General features: G+C 45.6%; 1 protein-coding gene across 1 annotated transcript in view; it reads left to right on the forward strand.

The window, feature by feature from the left end:
• Nucleotides 1-23,406, forward strand: part of LOC139399969 (transcription factor COE1-like) — a 31,321-nt gene extending 7,915 nt beyond the window's left edge. The window contains exons 3-8 of the mRNA XM_071145105.1: nucleotides 7,716-7,804; nucleotides 19,001-19,066; nucleotides 19,869-20,094; nucleotides 20,216-20,395; nucleotides 22,942-23,136; nucleotides 23,339-23,406. Of these exons, the coding sequence (XP_071001206.1) occupies nucleotides 7,716-7,804; nucleotides 19,001-19,066; nucleotides 19,869-20,094; nucleotides 20,216-20,395; nucleotides 22,942-23,136; nucleotides 23,339-23,406 (824 nt within the window). The remainder of the gene's footprint in view (nucleotides 1-7,715; nucleotides 7,805-19,000; nucleotides 19,067-19,868; nucleotides 20,095-20,215; nucleotides 20,396-22,941; nucleotides 23,137-23,338) is intronic.
• The last annotated feature ends 657 nt before the right edge of the window (nucleotides 23,407-24,063 follow it).

The following is a 24,063-nucleotide window of genomic DNA, read 5'->3' on the forward strand; positions in this document are numbered from 1 at the left end:
CCCCTGTTCTCCCCTCTTCTCCATCGTTCTCCCCCGTTCACCCCTATTCTCCCCCTTTCACCCCTATTCTCCCCCTTTCACCCCTATTCTCCCCTCTTCTCCATCGTTCTCCCCTCTTCTCCATCGTTCTCCCCTCTTCTCCATCGTTCTCCCCTATTCTCTCCTCTTCTCCATCGTTCTCCCCTCTTCTCCCCTGTTCTCCCGTTCTCCCCTCTTCTCCCCTGTTCTCCCGTTCTCCCCTGTTCTCCCGTTCTCCCCTCTTCTCCATCGTTCTCCCGTTCTCCCCTCTTCTCCCCTGTTCTCCCGTTCTCCCCTGTTCTCCCGTTCTCCCCTCTTCTCCATCGTTCTCCCCTCTTCTCCATCGTTCTCCCCTCTTCTCCATCGTTCTCCCCTATTCTCTCCTCTTCTCCATCGTTCTCCCCTCTTCTCCCCTGTTCTCCTGTTCTCCCCTCTTCTCCATCGTTCTCCCCTATTCTCTCCTCTTCTCCATCGTTCTCCCCTCTTCTCCATCGTTCTCCCCTCTTCTCCATCGTTCTCCCCAAGTCCAGTCCAAACCAAAGCTTGTTAAACTGCAGCCTTAGCTATTACCACACACAGGAGGATTAGCAGGCTACGGTAGCTACCCCGCTAACACCTATCAGAACCTGAGGGAGCCCGGCCCAGTCCATTTAACACTCCCACCTGAGCTAGGGGAACATGCACTGGCCTGGTTAACACCAACAGGGGGGGGAAACACACAGACCAAAAGAATAGAACAATGGAAGCAATGTTGGTGTTTTATCTCCATTTTATTTACTGTAAGCAGTGGAGGGCCAAGACTATTGTGGAAGGGGCAGGTGAGGAGAATAGTGGGAAAATCCATACTGATCTAGTTCTGCTGGTTTTATATATATATACTGTATACTGTATATACTGTATATATACTGTATATATATATATACTGTATATATATATATATATATATATATATATATATATATATATATATATATATATGTACTGTATATATATATATATAGGTATATATGTAAGTATATATGTAGATATCCAGGCCTATGTGGAACACTGCTCTAATAGTGATTTAGGCTCCCTCCCACTCCCCACACCGTGCTTTACACTGACACATTTTTTTATGGGGGGGGGGGGGTCTGACCCCACTCCTTACCCCCTCCACTCCTCCCCACATCAACCTCTTCTCCAGGTCATTATTGTGAAATATGATGAGGCCTGGATCTGCCCTCATGAAATTTCAATGAGCATTGATCTGTGTGATTGCAAGGAATCCTTCACATAGTGGTTTGAGCAGGGGGAGAGGGGGAGAGGGGGGGGGGGGGGGGGGGTGTGTTCATTTATTTATTGCTGTTTAGTTTTAGTCGTTTGGATCCGATCTTCTTTGGGGGAGCACTGTCAGAACGCCTGTCCCTATGATTCCATGGCTAGAGAGGCTTTATACACTAGTAGACTGTTGAAAATCCAGTGTTGACAACCAGGGGCCTAATCTTGGACAATTCTCCTGAAGACCTCCTTTTTGCTAAAGTTTTTTTTGTTGTGGTCAACTGTAACGGTAACCTGGTAATGTGTCGTTCTCTGACAGTGGTCGAGTAGGGTTACTAAGAAGTAGCAATGCCATGTTGCATTCTGGCCCTAATTGTATTTTTACCTTTATTTAACTAGTCAGTTAAGAACAAATTCTTATTTTCAATGACGGCCTAGGAACAGTGGGTTGATTGCTTTGTTCAGGGGTAGAGCAAGAGATTTTTACCAGGGATTCGAACTTGCAACCTTGCGGTTACTAGTCCCAACACTCTAACCACTGGGCTACCCTGCCACCCTTAATATAATAGGGTGCTCTAATTCTCCAAGGTCAAACATTAAGTAGACTCCAAGGTCAAACTCCTGTTCATATTGGGTCACTTTCATTTCTCTATTATGACTACAATACATTTTCTGGTCAGTAATTCCACCAATGACATTTTAGGGGTTGATTCGGTGCAAACCCGAGCTGCCCTGTGTGTTATTTCTGGTGTAAAACCACGAGCTAATGCAGCCCATGGAGTAACATAAACCAGCATCTCTTCCCCAAGTCAACACATGTGGTATTAATAAGTGGAAAACAATAAAACAGTTAAAGGAGGGAATTCTCCCGCACTATAAATACTCTCTGTGTGGTTTGAGTTGTTGCACATGCAGAGAGCGCCAGGCGGCAGAGGTACAGGAGGACGGATGGCCACCCAAACTCACTTCTCCATTCTCAACATGTTTATGTGGTCTTGTTTCACTAATATGATATCTATAGTGTTGTGTGTCTGTCTATAAACGGTCTGTTTCTGAAGACAAGATGGCAGGGTGTTTCCTGATAAGGTGGTGTTGGTTGTTTTTCCCTGAACACGATTGCTTTTGTAACCGTTTTGAAATCATTTTTTATAACGAGACAGATTAGCAACGCCGAATATAACTGGAGCTTTTGACTGCAATTGTCTATGTTTTATTTCATCTTTATTTAACGAGGCAAGTCAGTTAAGAACAAATTGTTATTTACAATGACGACCAAACCCGGCCAATTCCTCCCCTAACCCGGACGACTCTGGGGCAATTGTGCGCCGCCCTCTGGGACTCCCGATCACAGCCGGTTGTGATACAGCCGGGATCAAACCCGGGTCTGTAGTGACACGCCACTCGGTCCCCTATGACTGGACTATGATTATAAATTGCGACACATACTTTTGTTGTCAATGCTTATCAAGTGGAATCATTCATTGAAAACAGTGCAGGGCAGAGAATAGGCCTGGTGTAATGGAACCGGAGAGTCATTTTTACATAAACAGTGTATCCGGGCACACACAATGGATGTTTGGTTAGAATCACTGTCAGCTTTTGACCACCTCTCCACTCCATTCATATGAATGGGAACATATGTGCACATTTTAAAGGCTCACGTCCCCTAGAATATGTTTCCTTCTTGGCATACTACCTTGACTTGGCCCCCCTTCCCACACAGATTTAAATGTGTGTGTTCAGTATGATTTCTCAGTGGTGTAAGTGGAGGAAAGGTTAGTTCTTTCCAAAGACAAGACAAACATATTTTGTAACCGATTATTCTTGGGTGCTTGGGAGGTTTTTCTCAGCTTTCGGGGGCTGGCATCAACAGTGAGGGGAAATCATGTTTTTTTTTATGTTGAGCTCAAAATGAATCACCACAAAACATTTCATTTTGTCATGGGGATATTGCTACGGGAGCACTTCGCCCCTCATGTTCATTCATCGAGCTCCAAGTGTCTCCCTTCCTCTCCTCTCCCCCCTTTCCCTGCCCTCTTACCTCCCAGTAAGTGAATATTATCCGCTCTCCTGGTGCAAAGATTGTGCCCAATGTGGAAATCGATAGCAATAAGGGGGAGTAAACAGCGTCTGACATCCACAACTGCGTGGCCGTGTTGACACGCAGAGCAGAGCCCATCCATCTCCATATCAGCCTGTTAATGGAGACCTTACAGGCAGCGGCCTGCCCTTACCGCCAGCCCTGGCCCCCTCCCCCGCCTCGCTCCCTGGCCTCATCAACCGCCAACCTCCCTCATCCTCCCTACACCATTCCTCAACCTTGCCGTCCCTCCCTCACCTCCTCATCCATATTCGATTCCTAAGCTTCAGCAGGGCCCATCCTCCTCCTCCCCTTACATGACTCCTTGCTACACCCGTCATCTCCCTAACACAACTCTTCATCTGAATATTAATTGAATTCTTCTCCTTTAAATAATAATGTGGAGACTGTCGTGGCTAAATCAATTAGATCAGTCCCTGCCGAGAGAGAGAGAGAGAGAGAGAGAGAGAGAGGAGGGGGTCTTCTTTTCTCCTCTACACTGTATTTGGGCTACTCACCTACCCATTCCAGGCGACCTGCCACTATGCACAGACACACACTCCTTTAATTCGCCTTTTGATGAACAATTGAAGCATTGTTGGCTCAAAGAGTCATTATGTTAAATGTAATATGTGCTTGTAGGGATTGAAGGAGGGTAAGAGGGAGAAACAATAGGCACAGTCAGAGTATGATATGTGAATGAGACACAGAGCTCTGTTTTAACTCCAGGATGGTTGTTGTTATAGTGGGCCCGTGTGGTGCCATGTTACCTGGTGCCACTCTTTGTGTGTGTGTGTGTGTGTGTTCTCTATACCTCTATATGCACTGTATATGGGAGTGTTTTGATGTTGGTGGTCCTTTTTTTTTTTTACGAGCTACCGGTCACGATTACATTACAAACACATACAGTAGTTATTATCTGTCAGTATATGTGGATGCCATTCTCTGTACAGATTTGGACACATGCTTTTTAATGGGTCTTTTTGACCATTCTGAGACAAATTGACTGGTGTGTGTGAGCTCACCACAGACATACCAATTATGGAACATAATACACTAAGCTGTAACGGACATTTACTGGAACACTCCATGGAAAGCACCTAGCATCACACACCTCACACACCCTTCTAATATCTCGTCTATCCATACCCTCACACCCTTCTAATATCTCCTCTATCCATACCCTCACACCCTTCTATTATCTCCTCTATCCATACCCTCATACCCTTCTAATATCTCCTTTATCCATACCCTCACACCCTTCAAATATATCCTTTATCCATACCCTCATACCCTTCTAATATCTCCTCTATCCATACCCTTACACCCTTCTAATATCTCCTTTATCCATACCCTTACACCCTTCTAATATCTCCTTTATCCATACCCTTACACCCTTCTAATATCTCCTCTATCCATACCCTCATACCCTTCTAATATATCCTTTATCCATACCCTCATACCCTTCTAATATCTCCTTTATCCATACCCTTACACCCTTCTAATATCTCCTTTATCCATACCCTTACACCCTTCTAATATCTCCTTTATCCATACCCTTACACCCTTCTAATATCTCCTTTATCCATACCCTTACACCCTTCTAATATCTCCTTTATCCATACCCTCATACCCTTCTAATATATCCTTTATCCATACCCTCATACCCTTCTAATATCTCCTTTATCCATACCCTTACACCCTTCTAATATCTCCTTTATCCATACCCTTACACCCTTCTAATATCTCCTTTATCCATACCCTTACACCCTTCTAATATCTCCTTTATCCATACCCTCATACCCTTCTAATATATCCTTTATCCATACCCTCATACCCTTCTAATATCTCCTTTATCCATACCCTTACACCCTTCTAATATCTCCTTTATCCATACCCTTACACCCTTCTAATATCTCCTTTATCCATACCCTTACACCCTTCTAATATCTCCTCTATCCATACCCTCATACCCTTCTAATATATCCTTTATCCATACCCTCATACCCTTCTAATATCTCCTTTATCCATACCCTTACACCCTTCTAATATCTCCTTTATCCATACCCTTACACCCTTCTAATATCTCCTTTATCCATACCCTTACACCCTTCTAATATCTCCTTTATCCATACCCTTACACCCTTCTAATATCTCCTTTATCCATACCCTTACACCCTTCTAATATCTCCTCCTTTATCCATACCCTTACACCCTTCTAATATCTCCTTTATCCATACCCTTACACCCTTCTAATATCTCCTTTATCCATACCCTTACACCCTTCTAATATCTCCTTTATCCATACCCTTACACCCTTCTAATATCTCCTTTATCCATACCCTCATACCCTTCTAATATATCCTTTATCCATACCCTCATACCCTTCTAATATCTCCTTTATCCATACCCTTACACCCTTCTAATATCTCCTTTATCCATACCCTTACACCCTTCTAATATCTCCTTTATCCATACCCTTACACCCTTCTAATACCTCCTTTATCCATACCCTTACACCCTTCTAATATCTCCTTTATCCATACCCTTACACCCTTCTAATATCTCCTTTATCCATACCCTTACACCCTTCTAATATCTCCTTTATCCATACCCTTACACCCTTCTAATATCTCCTTTATCCATACCCTTACACCCTTCTAATATCTCCTTTATCCATACCCTTACACCCTTCTAATATATCCTTTATCCATACCCTTACACCATGCCAAACACTCTTTTTCTCTTCCTCTTTTCCCACCACTCCATTTTCTCCATCTGTGTGTGTGTGTGTGCGTGCGTGTGCGCATGCCTGCGTCCCTGCATGATTGTGTGCATATAGATAGTATATCCGTGAATGTGGTGAGTCACAGAGATATTGTGTGTGGGTCTCCTAGAGAGCACCAGACATCACAGCATATACTCAGCCAGACCCCTCTCCCCCCAGACCCAGCAGAAGAAAGGGTCATTGTTCCAGTGTCAAAATGCTGCAGGCGTCTTGACAAAGGCCCGGGAGGTTATGATAACAGGAAGAGAAAGCCTCACATCCACAGACTGTGGAGGCCGGGGCTTGGGAACGGGGTTTAGGGATGGCTGGTGTTGGTGGGCGTTCGGCTGTGCAGACAGTATCAGATTCCTGCTGGAATATCTAGCTTTTATTCTGCTCTTTGTTAGAAAATTGGGAATTGTCATTGGTGATGTGGGTTCAGTCCCTGCGGTAAAAACGTTCTTTGCCACAGACATGATTTGATCCTTTTCAGAATAAATGGGCATTTGTGTCAGTGATAATGTGCAAGCTGTTCAGCTTCAGAGGTGAGATTATTCTAGCAACAGGAATAGTCTAACCCTGTTATTCACTTATATTTTGAACCTAAACTATGCCTGTCCATGGGAATAATTATCCAAAATAATTCTGAAGTGAGTATCCTCAACACTTGTTTTCTGTTGGGTGAAATCAGCCTTCAGGTCGGACATTTTTCCTCTCAGAAGTTGAACCTGAGGTACTTTTTGTCACATCAAATCCTTTTCTAAGTCTGTGCTGTTGTTGAGTCTCACAGAGCTCTTAAAGGCTCCATTTAGGGCAGATAGAACTCCATAAAACAATGCTCTGGGGCTGGGCAGCCATCTTGTCTCCCCCTGCCCCCACTCCGCTCCGCCATTCCGGTTCCTCTATCGCTAGTCGCCTGGCTGGCTGTCAGCAGGCATGTAAATATGCCTCTCGCCTCGCTCCCCTCACTGACTGACAGGCTTTTACATCTCTCTCTCTCTTCTGACAGGATAAAGGGTTTATGCCAGTAATTGCAATGCTAAACGTAAAAAAGTAAATGTCCTTTAAAATCCCCAGATTACCATACCGTATGTGCTTTTTACACTCACTTTTATAAATACACGCAATCTAGCTTCATGGGAATGTAAAAAGGACTTCCATTAGCCACGATCATATATTTAAATCCCCTTCACTCTACTTCACGCTAGCTCTGTTTTATCTCAAGATTGTTGCTTAAACTAATGAAAAATCTCACTTTGAAGCAAATCACAGGCTGGAAAGTGCCTTGGTACCTGTCTGGTTCCTTGATGCGTGTGTTTTACTGATGTATTCAGGGCAGTCACTTTTCTGCTACCTTGTACTTCCACTGGGGACACAACTTCCGAAATGTCCTGGAAATGTACAAAGAACGGCACGATGAATACTGTACGAAGAGTGAACTCAAGGCCATTTGGGGATGATATTGTGATCGTATGCTCAAATTGTTCTAAGATGATGTTACAGTATTGTAACCCTGTGCTCCTGTGTGTGTGTGTGTGTGTGTGTGTGTGTGTGTGTGTGTGTGTGTGTGTGTGTGTGTGTGTGTGTCCTCAGCTCTGAATGAGCCCACCATCGACTACGGCTTTCAGCGGCTGCAGAAGGTCATCCCCCGACACCCTGGAGATCCAGAACGCCTTCCAAAGGTACCAGTTACACGACCTGCACCTTTACTATCCAATCAGTCCACAGCCTGTACCCTAACTGTCCAATCAGTCCACACCCCTCCATGTCTATATTTCTACACGTTTAAGCATGTTTTGTTAGAAAATCAAAAAGTAGTTTGATTTTAAAATATTCTACCAATACCACTCTCAAATGATTTGAGTCAGCGGCTCTATCTTGTTTTGTCTTTCACTTGCATCAAGATCCTATATAATGTTCTAGATACGATATTTGTTTCATCAGTGAAGCAAAAAAGACTGTTGAGTGGAAATACATGTGTAAACAATTAGGACTAAAGGATCGTTTATCTTTTTATACAAAGATGTGTCAGCTCTATCTACGCAGGCAAAGATCAGGTCCTCTCCAGTACGGTGCTCCTGCAGAGTGCAGATGCATCTGAACCTGAGCATACTGTACTGTACTGCCTGTTGGGTGGGCAGGGTCACGACCCTGTGTGTTCACCAGCTGTTTGGATCGGCGTCGTTTCTCACTGAAGCGCTTCCAGCGACGCACACTTTTCTGTGACATCAAAGGGAACAGACTCGCGTCTCGGCAGCGGTGGAGTCCTTGTCATCTCTGATGTCATCGACGACACACAGACTCCTGCACGTGTTAACGATCTCACGTGTCGCCGGGCGAACGCGCTTAGTCCAAGGGCAGTTGACATCACTGCTGTGGAAGTGCACACCATTTTCTGTTACAGTTAGCATGGCCTAAAAGTGGTGCAAAAGCAAAGCACCACACTCCTTTACACTCCTTCACCAGCAATGTGTGTGTGTGTGTGTGTGTGTGTGTGTGTGTGTGTGTGTGTGTGTGTGTGTGTGAGTGTGTGTGTGTGTGTGTGTGTGTGTGTGTGTGTGTGTGTGTGTGTGTGTGTGTGTGTGTGTGCGTGCGTGCGTGCGTGCGTGTGTGTGTGTGTTCATGTGTGCACGCTATGTGTGTGCGTACTTGGACGAGTGTATAACTTGCGTGTGTGCATGTTGCGCTCTGCGAGCCACAGAAAAGCAGGGTGTAAATTGATCCTTTGGGAGTAATAAATATACAGCACTTTATCTTGTTTTCTGTGCCTCATACCCTGGAGCCCTGCTGGAACAACAGCACTTAATAGAGTAAGAGGAAGGTAATTAGGAGCAGTATGGCTGTGTGCCCCACTCCACCTCGCTCCTCGCCCCGCTCCTGTACTGTACCTAGAGTAGGCTCAGACTTCTAGCCCAGTCTCCTAGCTCACACACGCTCCACACGCTCTAAAAACGCAGGAAAAAGTTTGTGCATATACGCTGACGACGGTTCTGTTCGTTTTGGCCTTCGGGAGGTGTTTTTTTCCCAGCAGTTGGTGCACCAATGTTTTTTTTCTTTAGGCGAGTTGAAGTCTACGGCCCTTTGTCGGTGTTTGGTCAACAGTAAGGATTCTAAAATGAAGTGTTTGTTGTCCTTCAGCGAGAGACGAATCGTTTTCATGCACATTTTGTTCACTTGAGAAATACTGCACCCAGCATCTTAGTTAGATGTCAAATTGTGCGACTACGATATCCTGTGCAAAACATGCAAAATGAATGACAGATTTCTTTCGGCGTCTCAAACAGTCCTATTGCTGGTTTTATCTCGTTCAGTTCAGAACTCCCCTCACCTGGTTGTCTCTGGCTTAATTTAAAGGAAAACCAGAGGACAACCAGCAGTTCCAGCCGAACTGAAGCAGAACGTAATACAGGGGTGTCAAACTCATTCCACCGAGGGTCTAGTTTCTGCTGGTTTTTGTTTTTTCCTTTCAATTAAGACGACCAGGTGAGGGGAGTTCCTTACTAACTGGTGACCTTAATTCCTCAATCAAGTACAAGGGTGGAGTGAAAACCCACAGACACTCAGCCCTCCATGAAATGAGTTTGACACTGTGCCTTAAGACTACAGCAGCTCCATTGGCAATCCAACCTGGGCTCTGGTGTGTAGTGAAGGACACTACTCTCCTCATTACTTTAGTAGCTAGAATACCTTCAGGAAAATAAAAGTTATTGAACATTTTCCAAATTAATTTACATTTGACCTTTATTTAACACGGCAAGTCAGTTAAGAACAAATTCTTATTTACAATTACAGCCTACCAGGGAACAGTGGGTTAACTGCCTTGTTCAGGGACAGAACAACAGATTTTTACCTTGTCAGCTTGGGGATCCGATCCAGCAACCCACTAGGCTACCTGCCGTCCCCCAAATAAGAAATGAAATAAGAAAGGAAAATGTATTGATTGCGTATGTCTTCACACCCCACAGTTAATACTTGGCGAAAGCACCTTTGGCAGCCTTTTTGTTTTGTATTTTTTATTCATTTGGGAAATGTTCTATCATTTTTTGTTCACTTTAGAATTGTGTAATAGTAGAATTAGTACATTAGTAGAATTTTAAAAACATCGAATCCATTTTAAAATCAATTTTAAGGCAACAAAATGCGAAGACTATTAATAATGCTAAACATATGCTAATGTATGCATAATTAGATCATTATTGATATAGAAAATAGATATTGAAAATTCACGTTTTTGATATAAAAAATGGAATTATCGATATATTTCGAACAATTATATAAAACATGTTATATTGATATTTTGATATCAATGATTCCATTTTTTATATAGAAATTCTAATTATTGATATAAAACAAAATAATGTTTATAAAAAATTATATTACAAAATAATATTAATATATGTTAAAACGGCTTTCCACACACACACACACACACACACACACACACACACACACACACAAACACACACACACACACACACACACACACACACACACACACTGCACACGTCATTAGTTCACATTAACCTCACATGTAGAGCAGCACCAGCCGTGTAATAGGCAAACAGACAGCTATTGTAGCCATCGCTCCATACCGAACGCCTTCCACTCACTCACACTCCCAGCACTTTTATCCCCATTAGATGCAGACCAGTGCACTGTCATGCCCAATGAGGCTGGTTTGATTTGTAAAAAATCGGACACGTGGACATGGAGATTGACACGGTCATTTTCACTGCCTTTGCTGACCTCTTTTTTTTGATTGAAGTGAGAAAAATCAGCACGGAGTTCCAGTACGTCACATTTGAAATACATTCTCCAACACAACGTGTTAATCAGTGAGAGGAGACATCTAGCAGGAAATTATGTCATACCCAATGACTGACCGGTGTTGATGATGTGATGATGTCATCAGGCAGTGGGAGTGTTCTACTTCCTGGAAAGGATGAGTCAGAGGGCAGATGGGCCAGTGACTCACCTTCTTTTCGACCCCCGTACCCCCCCCCCCCTCCTCTGATGTGGTTATCTGTGTTAGTACTGACCACCCCGCCGTCCCCTATACCACCCCCACTACACAGCCTGGCTGCAGCTGGCCTGGGGAGGACAGATCTGATAAACCTCTATAGGTGTTGATGGTGACGCAGCCAGTTGGTGCTGTCGGCTCTGCTGTCTAGTCCTGCTCAGCAAGGCAGAGCCGGCGCCTCCAAGAGTATTTTAGAATGCTCGACATTCTCTTGGTCCAGGCCAGAAGCAAGTACTGTCAAATCTGGCGTTCAGTAGCCATATCTTGATGAGACTGGATTGTCAAGGGCTTAGTGTCTGAGATGAGGAGGACCTCATTTGGATAAGGTCATGTCGCTACTGACTGTGTGTGATTCAGATGGAGAGTGTGCTACTTAGTAAGCAATATCCAATCCATTACTTTAAAGCCTTTTGAGACTGTAGACCAGGGTTCTCCAATAGGCAGCCCAAGGGGCTAAATTCGGCCTGCGGGTGATTTTATTTGCCCCCCCCCCGAGTTCTCTGAGATTTTTTTTAAATTGAACTTTTTTAGGGGGGGTTGATTATTTTAGTTGTAAGACATAAAAGACTGTAAAATTATTTTAATTCAGAAATGTGTTCCCAAGTATTCCCATGCATTAATAGAGAGGCATCGGCCAAATGTAATCCAGGGTTGAAATAATTACGTTTTTTTTCTTATACTATATCTATCTGTTCGGGATTCTTGCGGTCAATTTCCAGTGTAAAAATGATTTATAATTATGTCCCCCCCCCGCCCCCCCCCCCCCCCCCCCGACAATCCGCCAAAGGAAAAATCGGCCCACGGCTGAATGTAATTATGGACCCCTGCTGTAGGCCATCAGCGTTGAGCTGAGTGGGTTATAGTCAGGTCATGAGGTCCTCTGTCACCCACATGCCCCCTTCGCTCCCTCCCTCAACATCCTCCTAACAGTTGAGAAAAACAACCCTGTCCCCTGAGAGAGAGAGAGAGGGAGGCCTCATGGAGGAAAACATCCACTCTTCTTATACCTTGTATTAGCCTGAGCAGGTGCTATACAACCCTAGGGATGTCAAGCTAAACGTGTGTCTGTGTGTTTATGCATGTGCACACAGGCACGCGCACGTGTGCAAAAGATACACAGGTCCTGGACTATAAATGGGCATTCTGAAACAATAGGCTCACAGGATACAAGAACGCGTTGCCTGTCCTTCATTCCTCTGTCTCTAGCACGCTGTCTCCAATATCTCCCATGCACGTACAGACAGTCACATCTCCCTTCTCACATTGTTATCCGCAGGCTCAAAACTCCAAGGTTTACAATGTATGGGACAGCAATCTATGGGTGCGTGAGAGCGTGGGTGTCTGTGTGCGCGGTGTGCGTGTGTGCATATGCGTGTGTGGGGGAGGGGGGGGGCTGTTTAAGTGTGCAGGCAGCCAGAGGTGATCCATCATGGTGCAGTCGGCAGCTTGCCCTCCAGCGGGGCAGCCGATCGAAGCCTCCGCTCCCTGGACTGTATTATTGTTCCGCTAAGAGTAATTGAGTCACAGTAAAGGGGAAGACACACCAGTGTTTGTGATAGTGTGACCGTGTGTGATACCACGATTATGTGTGTGGGCATAAGAAGAGGTTGGGGTGGGGTGGGGTAATCATCCCCCACGCATTTGACGTCTTTACTGTAACGTCTTGTGAAGTGTTTGGACATGGGCGGCCAACGGGAAGTGTGTAGGTCATTTCTTTCCCAGCAGCCTCTCTGGCTGGCTGACTGGCACAGTGGCCTCCCCCTCCTCTCCTCTCTGCTGATATCACCAGCTTGGCTGCTCATCTCTGCCCTATCGATCTCCTCCTTTATTGAGGTAATAACTGTCTGTTGACGGCACTCCTTTCAACTGCTGAACTCAATCTCCCAGGGTGGAGGAGGGAAAGAGAGGGAGCGGAGGGGAGAGAGAGGGAGAATGAGAGAAAGGTAGAAATAGAAAAAGAGAGAGAGTAAGAGAGAGGGAGAGAGAGTGAGAGAGAGAGAGTAAGAGAGCGAGAAAGAAAGAGAGAGAGAAAGAAAGAAAACAATTGAAGAAGTGACAACATCCCTCTATCCAGTCTAGAAGAATGGTCTGAGTTGATAACACATCAGGCCTGGGATCAGACTGGAACCGATAATAGACAAGCTCCAGTGGATATCATTGACATTCATTTGGATCGTCACAGCAGATTTTCTAGCCTAGGTGAACAGGGAGGGAGTGATTGGGAGCAAGCGCGTGTGTGTGTGTGTGTGTGTGTGTGTGTGTGTGTGTGTGTGTGTGTGTGTGTGTGTGTGTGTCGAGTGCACATATAGAGCCAGGTCGCCTGGCTGCCCAACGGGAGCACATGGGTGGGGAGCGACAGACAGACAGACAGGCGGGCAGGGACAGACGGAGTAGTGGGCCGTGTGAAGGGATTAGGACGGGAAAGCAGAAGCTCTAATTGTTCAGTGAACATTCACACCACTACAGAGAAGACAGAGGCTGCCTTTAGACTGACCCCCCTTGGCATGCGTTCAACAAGGACAATCTGGGGCCGCCAGGAATGAACTATTCCCCAGCAACAACCTCCATCCGTCCCCTCAACATGTTGTTGTTGTTTGTTCCGTAGCTCGCCCTGCGTATCAGATATACGTGTATACAGTATACACGGCGTTCGTTTGCGCGAAAAAAAGCTAACTGTCTGTATTCCACACGGCAAGGTAGCATAGATGCACCGAACACACTGTGAGACCAGTCATAGCAGTAGCCACACAAAAGCCCCTCTCTCTCTTCCTATTTCCTTCTCTCTCTCTCTCTCTCTCTCTCTCTCTCTCTCTCTCTCTCTCTCTCTCTCTCTCTCTCTCTCTCTCTCTCTCTCTCTCTCTTCCTCTCCAAGGCGGGCTCAAAACAAACTGTAGGAAAGTCGTTGATTGTGAGACGTATCTATCTGCCGTAGGTTGCTGAGAGCTACTGAAGCTTGTGGAAGTCAATGTTTTATGGTGTTCCACTTGTCATGACTGGATGGGCTTGAGGGCTGATACCAGAGTAGAACAACTTATTTCTATGGACTGAGATGGTACAGGGAATGTGCTGTACAATATTAGTCATACAGTGAAGATACAATATCAACCTTTAGTATTTTATATTTAACTAGGAAAGTCAGTTGAGAACACATTCTTATTTACAATGATGGCCTACTGGGGAACAGTGGGTTAACTGCCTTGTTCAGGGGCAGAGCGACAGATTTGTATCTTGTCAACTCAGAGATTCGATCCAGCAACCTTTCGGTGACTGGTCCAACACTCGAGCCACTAAGCTACCTGCTGCCCCAATATACAATATTGGACATTTCTCCAGTGGTCATTGAGTCACGCAGAGATGACATCATACTGTGTCGTCTCACCAACTACTATCGTAAACGAAGTCCCAGCAGCCTGCTGCATTAGAGAGAGGAGTTAGGGTTCCGTGGGAGCAGGGGGAGCAGGGGCTGGGCAGCGAGAGGATGACATCATCATTTTGGTCTCTCTGTTCAAGACGAACGACTCTGACCCTGCTTGTATTATGGCTCTGGTAGAACATTAGGAGATGATACAATTGCAAATGAACACGCTCAGGGATAAATGTGTCATGTATTTGCTGGCCTGGCTTGCGCGTGAATGTGTTCTTTGCGTGTTGCCTTTACATCTAGATATGACCCAAGTGTTTCTTTCCCACCATTTCCTCTCCCTAATGTATGGTGATCACATTAGGAGCTATCATCATTTACCCAGTAAAAGCCTGTCTGATAGAGCGCAGGCACTTCCTCCTGAGAGAGAGAGAGAGAGAGAGAGAGAGAGAGAGAGAGAGAGAGAGAGAGAGAGAGAGAGAGAGAGAGAGAGAGAGAGAGAGAGAGAGAGAGACAGAGAGAGAGAGAGAGAGAGAGAGAGAGAGAGAGAGACAGAGAGAGAGAGAGAGAGAGAGAGAGAGAGAGACAGGGAAAGAGAAAGAGAAAGAGAAAGAGAAAGAGAGAGTGTCGCGTGGTCATCTAGAGAGAGAGAGTGGTCCTATTGCAGGAAGACAGTCAGCTAGCACATGGATCACACACACACACACACACACACAGTATTGTTACTACAGTTTAGTGTGAAGAACAATGGTGAAATAAATAATTCTAGTAAGTACATCTAGTCATAAACAGACTGTAGTATAAAGAGTGAGAGCCGTAGAACCTTAGCTATTTTATATGAAGTGTGTTCTGGGTTTGTGAAGCAGCAAGACAGGAGTCCATGTTCGGTTAATGATGGTGCTGACCAGCCGGAGGATCGGGTTGCTTTCCTGTTTATCGCTGGGCGCCTGCGTTTACTGTAACCCAGGAGGAAATGGATTCGGGTTACACAAACCAGGCCAATGGATCATGCTGATCATGCTGATGTCACTATCTATCTATCTATCTATCTATCTATCTATCTATCTATCTATCTATCTATCTATCTATCTATCTATCTATCTGTCTGTCTGTCTGTCTGTCTGTCTGTCTGTCTGTCTGTCTGTCTGTCTGTCTGTCGTATCATGCATATATATATATATATATATATTGATCACGGCGGAGACAGGATGAGATGGAGAGGTTAGGGTTTAGACAGAGAGAGCAGAGCGTGTTGGAGGATAGAGAAAAGTTCCGGGGGTCATGAGGAGAGGGGAACAGCTCAGGTGCGAGGTGTGTGCGGTGTTTGTGTCTCAGCCTGCGTCCTCTGTGATTTATCCTTGGTGTTTGTGTTCACCAAGTAATGTGTGTGATCTGAGTTTCCCCTCGTATCTCTCATCTCCATCTGATGGAAGGCTTCCCTTGTCCCACATGTCCCTCCATAGCTCTCTGGGGCCAGGGGCTGGAGCCACACAGAGAGACGACAAGACCAAAGAAAAACACTCTCCTCCATCTCTCTGTACTCCATATTCTCTCTATATTCTCCCCGGACCCCCGTGTCTCTCCATCCCTCCATCTCTCTGGGGCTGTGGGAGGCTGGGAGGCGGGCGCAGTGTGGAGTGGTCTCTCTTCCCTCCCCCAGTCCTCCCCCGGCCCACTGAGCCAGTAATGAGAGGTTAACACAGTGGCAGCGCTGCCATAATTGAGTGAATTTAGCACCTTGGACAGCGCACTAAAACTCCTTATTGCTTTCCTGACCTCCTCATCATGTTCTGTCTGTATGGTCCCCGGGTTTGAGAGGCAATATGTTCCAGCGCTGCACACACACACACATTCACACACAGACAGACACACACGCCTACACAGCTTCACCCACACGCCTACACACACATGCTGCAGGGCGTGTTCACAGCAGAGGTTAACACCGGGAACGGGAGAGCAATTTTCTGCTTGTCGCTCCGCAGCCTCACGCTGTGGGCCCAGCACATTAACTTTTAAAAAGGACCCTTCACACACAGGTGTCTGCTTAAACAGGGGGAAGGTGGGGGGGGGGGGGGGGGGCATAGGAAGGAGAAAAGGATGAATGTAAAGATGAAAACAGATTCATCTGATTAGGGTAGAGTGGTGTTTCTGTACAGTTAATATGGGCGCTCCTATGCATTATAATGTCATATTATCAACTGAGTGGTTCGAACCCTGAATGCTGATTGGCCGACAGCCGTGGTATATCAGACCGTATACCACGGGTATGACAAAATATTTATTTTTACGACTCTAATAACGCACCTCGGGTAGTTGTGGTATATGGCTAATATACTACGGCTAGGGGCTGTATCCAGGCACTCCACATTGCGTCGCGCGAAAGAACAGTCCTTCCTTAGCCGTGGTATATTGGCCATATAATTGACAGTTGTTGTCTTTGGTTTCACCTTTCCATTGTTTAACACCAGTTAAGCAGCAGTTTCTATATATGTATTATTTTCTGCATTGTAGAATAAAAGAGATGACATCACAACTAATGAAATAACACACATGGCATCATGTAGGAACCCCCCAAAAAGTGTTAAACATAGTTAAACATAAGCGTTTTTCATAGTTGCGATGTCTTCTCTTTTATTCTACAATGTAGAAAATATTCTAAAAAATAAAGAAAACCCTTGAATGAGTAGGTGTGTCCAAACTTTTGTCTGGTACTGCATGTCTGAATTCGCAGTTGTAAGTAGAAGTTCTGTAACTGAGCGTGTATATCTGAGAATAATTGTACACAAAAAATATTAGGATCTAGGGTAGCCTAAAGGAAATGAGTCTATAGCAAAGCCTTAATGTGATTTTCAGGCAGTCAGAGTGGTCTGAATTTCTATCTTTTCTGGACCTGGCATGTCAGAACGCATAAGACACGTTAAAAAAAAAACAACGCTTCCTTTAGGAAATCATTTTTTAATTCAAAAATAAAAAAAACTTGACAACACATAATATGCTTTTAAGACAACAAGAAAAACAACTTATTTAACAAAACAAGTCGAAATGACAGAGAAATGAATGCAATTATTGTTGTTGGTGTCCCTGGGGGGCTGCGTCTTAGATTGGAGATAAGAGTGAAGTTCCCTAGGCAGCCGTAAAGCGTTTGATGAGTTGGAGAGGAGGGAGTCTAGTGCTTATGAGAAACAACAGCCAACAGGATACATACAGCAATATTTCACACAGTTGGCATAGCTTGGCTCAGGATACTCCCCCCACCCCCTGGATGAAACGAGGGAATGATTCACTTGAAGAATTGTTTCTCGTTAACAAAAATGCCTTTGTGTTGACGACTGTTGTCTAATTGCCATGGAAATGTGTTCTGAGAAAGAAGTGTCTTTGCTAAAATAAAATAAAATCCCAACACCAATGAATAGTGTATGAAGAAGTGCTTAGTGACCTTTACACACAGATTGCATTGTCTTTCTCCAATAGAAAACAGATGTAGAGGGAGCGCAATGCTGGTGCTATTCTCTCTCTCTCTCTCTGTCTCTCTCTCTCTCTCTCTCTCTCTCTCTCTCTCTGTCTCTCTCTCTCTCTCTCTCTCTCTCTCTCTCTCTCTCTCTCTCTCTCTCTCTCTCTCTCTCTCTCTCTCTCTCTCTCTCTGTCATAATCTGAACAATTGAACAGGCTTCTCTGTACAGCATTGTACCATGTGTTAGTCTTGAATTGTGTTAGGTGGTTGGCTATGGTACTCACTAAAAGGAATTGTTCAAGGTATTCCAGGAAAATACCAAATTGCATGTTGCACTGTAGAAGAGCCAGGACAGAGGTGAAAGTTGAAGGTTTTACAGTAGATGACACAACCACAAATCTGAGGTCTTTCAATGCTTATGGCTGAACAAAAATGTATTTCTACACCAACTCACCCTCTCTCTCTCTCTCTCTCTCTTACCCTTTCTTTCTTTCTCCCCCTCTCGCTCTCTCTCCAATTCTTTCTTTCCCTCTGTCTTTCTTTCTCTTCCTCTTTCCTTTCCCCTCTCTCTCTCTCTCTCTCTCTCTCTCTCTGTCCCTCTCTCTCTCTCTCTCTCTCTCTCCCTGTCACACTCTCTCTCTCTCCCTGTCCCACTCTCTCTCTCTCTCTCCCTGTCCCACTCTCTCTCTCTCTCTCCCTGTCCCACTCTCTCTCTCTCTCTCCCTGTCCCACTCTCTCTCTCTCCCTCTCCCTGTCCCACTCTCTCTCGCTCTCTCTCCCACTCTCTCTCTCGCTCTCTCTCTCTCTCTCTCTCTCTCTCTGTCCCTCTCTCTCTCTCTCTCTGTCCCACTCTCTCTCTCTCTCTCTCCCTGTCCCACTCTCTCTATCTCACTCTCACTCTCCAACTCTCTCTCTCTCTCTCTCCAATTCTTTCTTTCCCTCTGTCTTTCTTTCTCTTCCTCTTTCCTTTCCCCCTCTCTCTCTCTCTCTCTCTCTCTCTCTCTCTCTCTCTTTCTCTCCCTCTCCCACTCTCTATCTGTCTACAGGAGGTGATTCTGAAGAGGGCAGCAGACCTTGTGGAGGCTTTGTATGGGATGCCCCACAACAACCAGGTGAGGTTCAGACAGACAAACGCCACCTCACTCTCAGGTCTGCTCTCCCTCTGTCCCCTCCACATCCTGCCACATCACCTGCATCCGCGTTGACGCCAGTTATTCACCATTATTAATTCATCTCCGGTGGTTAATAACATGCCTGATCAAATATTCATCAAATACTTACAAGACATGTCCACATTAATTATTCCCACTATTACTAATATATTGCCACTTTGTGAAAATAGTGATTACACATTAAACATACAGGAAGTCATTTGTAAGCTACTTAGAGTCATCCTGTCTAGACGAGGGGAGGGCTGTAACGGTAATATATGGGGGAAATGACGTGTTGACTAATGCTCACAGGTACGGCACCGTTACAGTGGTACTAATGTGAACACTGCTTGAATTGGTGTTGTTAATGTTAGCAGTCCTTTAACTGTCACCAGTGTTGTTCATGTGAATGCTACTTTAACTGATAGCAATGTTGTTAATGTGAATGCTACTTTAACTGATAGCAATGTTGTTCATGTGAATGCTACTTTAACTGATAGCAATGTTGTTCATGTGAATTCTACTTTAACTGATAGCAACATGTGAATGCTATAACTGATACCAATGTTGTTCATGTGAATTCTACTTTAACTCATACCAATGTTGTTCATGTGAATTCTACTTTAACTCATACCAATGTTGTTCATGTGAATGCTACTTTAACTGATAGCAATGTTGTTCACATGAAAGCTACGGTTCTATTTGTCAGCGCTCCTCTACCAGTATATGTGAACGCTCGTCTAACTGTGTTCTCCTGTGGCAGGAGATTATTCTGAAGCGGGCGGCGGACATAGCAGAGGCTCTCTACAATGTTCCCAGGAACCACAACCAACTGAGCGGCCTGGGCAATAGCTCCGTCCACGCAGGCATGATGGGGGTCAACTCCTTCCCTGGCCAGCTGGCCGTCAATGTGTCCGAGTCCTCCCAGGGAGCCAATCAGGGTGAGGGGGCGGGTCGATACGGGTGTGGCGCTATCGTCATAGAAACCGGTAACTGAAAGCAATGTAGTCACTGTGAAGTTATCTGTGAAGTTACATTTTTACGTCTTTCTTTGGTTGAACAAGGTGACTGATCTGTCTTTGTTCTGTCTCTGTCGGTCTGTCTGTGTAGGTTTCAGTCGGAACACGAGCAGCGTGTCTCCACATGGCTATGTGCCCAGCTCCACCCCCCAGCAGACTAACTACAGCTCTGTGACCACCAGCATGAACGGCTACGGCAACACTGTCATGTCCAACCTGGGAGGATCCCCCAGCTTCCTCAACGGCAGCGCTGCCAACTCGCCCTATGCCAGTGAGTCCCACTCTAGCTCTTCTACTCACCCACACCCAGCTCACAGCCGCCTTCACCCACCTCCATCCATCCAGTCAGCCGACCCACCCACACCCAGCTCACAGCCGCCTTCACCCACCTCCATCCATCCAGTCAGCCGACCCACCCACACCCAGCTCTCACACTCACCCACACACACTCAGCTCACCCACATTATCATCCACAATTCACAGCAGAGCTCCCCCTATTGACCTGACTGCTGCTGTAAATGCATGAAACCCCCATTCCTTCCGGTGACTCTAATTTAATCCAGTGGTGTGTGTGTCTGTCTGAAGAGCTGTACAGTATGGGTTCTGGTCTGTAGTCCAGTGGTCTGTCTGAAGAGCTGTACAGTATGGGTTCTGGTCTGTAGTCCAGTGGTCTGTCTGAAGAGCTGTACAGTATGGGTTCTGGTCTGTAGTCCAGTGGTCTGTCTGAAGAGCTGTACAGTATGGGTTCTGGTCTGTAGTCCAGTGGTCTGTCTGAAGAGCTGTACAGTATGGGTTCTGGTCTGTAGTCCAGTGGTCTGTCTGAAGAGCTGTACAGTATGGGTTCTGGTCTGTAGTCCAGTGGTCTGTCTGAAGAGCTGTACAGTATGGGTTATGGTCTGTAGTCCAGTGGTCTGTCTGAAGAGCTGTACAGTATGGGTTCTGGTCTGTAGTCCAGTGGTCTGTCTGAAGAGCTGTACAGTATGGGTTCTGGTCTGTAGTCCAGTGGTCTGTCTGAAGAGCTGTACAGTATGGGTTCTGGTCTGTAGTCCAGTGGTCTGTCTGAAGAGCTGTACAGTATGGGTTCTGGTCTGTAGTCCAGTGGTCTGTCTGAAGAGCTGTACAGTATGGGTTCTGGTCTGTAGTCCAGTGGTCTGTCTGAAGAGCTGTACAGGATGGGTTCTGGTCTGTAGTCCAGTGGTCTGTCTGAAGAGCTGTACAGTATGGGTTCTGGTCTGTAGTCCAGTGGTCTGTCTGAAGAGCTGTACAGTATGGGTTCTGGTCTGTAGTCCAGTGGTCTGTCTGAAGAGCTGTACAGTATGGGTTCTGGTCTGTAGTCCAGTGGTCTGTCTGAAGAGCTGTACAGTATGGGTTCTGGTCTGTAGTCCAGTGGTCTGTCTGAAGAGCTGTACAGTATGGGTTCTGGTCTGTAGTCCAGTGGCCTGCCTAAGGGGCTGCACATTACTATACAGAGTTCTAGTCTTTGAGGAGTGATGAGAGGAGTGGGAGTTTTCTTTCCCCATTTGTTTGTTTATGAGACAGCGGTGCGTGTGACAGTGAAGCCTTCAGATCTATGGCTATTTCCCTATGGGGCTTTCTGCCTGGCAGTCTCCCAGCAATGGAGCCTGTCTTGAACAACTCTTTAAAACCAGTCCTATCCTCTAATCCTCTTTCATCTGACAGCCATACTTCCACACTGTTGTTGTTCTTCTGCTAATTCTTAATTGACTACCCTTTTCCAATTAGGAAAACACAGAGGGAGAGGGTTAGAGAGAGAGGCAGAAAGAGAAATGGGTGATTGTTTTTTTGGGGGGGTCTAACGATAGTGGGAGGAGGGAGGGTGGGTGCCAGTTGCAAAGGCTTGTGTTTGAGGACAGTTTGGCATGGATCTAAGAACCGACACCCACAGATTTCTTTCAGGGAGAGGAATCAACACTGCGATATCGACTAGCTATATGAGACTAAGAGCACTCAATAGTTAGGAGGTGAAACCATGCTGGAATGTTCTGGCTTGTGGAGGACTGCCGGCCTCTCTCCTTAGCAATGTGTGTCCTTCCATCGGATTGCCCTGAAATTAGATTGAGAGCCACTGTGGTATTGCCTGTTTGCAACGCCTGACTGGCCGTATCACAGCTCCTTTCTAGGCCGGCCACAGAATTAAAGACTGTTAATTAAATCAATAAACTAATTGGAGGGGTAACAATTCAATTTCACCACTTTGGTCCCCAGGATGTTAACAAGTATTTTAAAAGGTTGGCTGACTCCATTAGACACTTCCAATCAATCCACAAGCCTGGGCTCTGTGCTTCCAATTTTCATTAATTGATTAGTTAGGACTTGATAAATGGATTGTGCCATTGTTACAAGGTTCTGCTTGGATGGAGCTATAAACCTATTTAAATGGTGCAATAACAAGAATCACTTCCAATGAAGTGTAACCAGTAGGAAAAACATTAAAGAGCAATGAATGTTGAATTCAAATGGTTGTCTAAGTGTGCTAACATTGAATTGTTAACTGCCTAGGAGACCACTGCTAGGTGGATTGGGAAAATACTTGATCGATAGCTATTAATTTGTTAGAATGAACTTGAATATAAATTCCTCTCATTTGAGACTCTCTCGCATACTTATGGAGTTGTATTCTCTCTTGTGTACTCGATAAGTTCTAAATCCCACATGGTGAAATTAACCTCTTGCTATGCCCCTTCTCTCTCTATCTTTGTCTGTCTGTCTCTCTCTTTCTCTCTCCATCTCCCTTTCCTCTCTCCTCCCCCTCCCCATCTCTCTCTCCCTCTCTCCCTCCCTCCCCCATCCCTTCAGTCGTTCCCTCCAGCCCCAACATGGCGTCCTCCACCAGCCTGCCCTCTAACTGTAGCAGCTCTTCCGGGATCTTTTCCTTCTCCCCTGCCAACATGGTGTCGGCCGTCAAGCAGAAGAGCGCCTTCGCTCCCGTGGTGCGACCCCAGACCTCACCCCCGCCCACCTGCACCAGCACCAATGGCAACGGTCTCCAAGGTGAGCCCCTCACCCAGTCGGAGACATTGTGTTCTTTCCGGGCCAGTCCGTGACGCTCTCTAACCAACCTCTCCGTCCCCAATATCCCCTGTCATTCCTCCTCCTCCCATCCTCTAACACATTGTTTTCTCTTTCTCTTCCTCCCTCTCCTCTCCTTCCCTATCTTCCCCTAGCTTCTTTTTCTTTGCACTCCCTCCCTCAGATCAGTCTTTTGTGGACTCTAGCAAGTACTCCACAGCCAGCTCGCTGCAGGGCCTGGCCTTCTCCTGAAGTATGTTACTCTCTCTTGCATGCACCCATCCACCCCTCTACTCCTCTATCTCATTAACCATCCATCTATCCATCCACTCCTCCATCCATCCATCTACCCATCCATTCACCCATTACATGAACATTAACCATCCTCATACTGCAGCTGTCTGAGGAGAGAGAGGATGCATTTTGCTCTGTGCTTTTGTTTATCCAAGGGCATTTGGCAGAGTCGGCATATTACTCACAAGTTTGTCCTTTTTTATTTGGCTTGAATGTTTTGTGGTTGTCCCTAGCTTCCTGTGTGTGAATGGGGAGAAAGGGTAAGGATGTTTGGGGAGAGGGCAGGGCAGGATGTAGCTGTGTGGGTGTGGGAATACAGAGCCGACAGGACACACTGCTGTCTTCAACAGACCTCATACATAGATACAGGAAGTATCTTCCCGAGCGCAACATTCAGTTGCGGAGACCCATAGGGTCCTGCAGGGCTGCAAGCATCGAGCAACAACCTTACTGTAACACAATGCGAATGGATATCTCACCATTTACATGAACCTTTTGTTTATTAAATAAACCATCCAAGCCATGAGTGGATAATCAGTACAGGAGGATTGTGTTGGAGAAGATCTGTTTAACCATAGCGTACGTAGTGTTATGCTATGATAAGAGATCCACCAG

This window comes from Oncorhynchus clarkii, unplaced genomic scaffold (genome assembly GCF_045791955.1).
Source record: "Oncorhynchus clarkii lewisi isolate Uvic-CL-2024 unplaced genomic scaffold, UVic_Ocla_1.0 unplaced_contig_6113_pilon_pilon, whole genome shotgun sequence".
NCBI classification, from domain to species: Eukaryota; Metazoa; Chordata; class Actinopteri; order Salmoniformes; family Salmonidae; genus Oncorhynchus; species Oncorhynchus clarkii.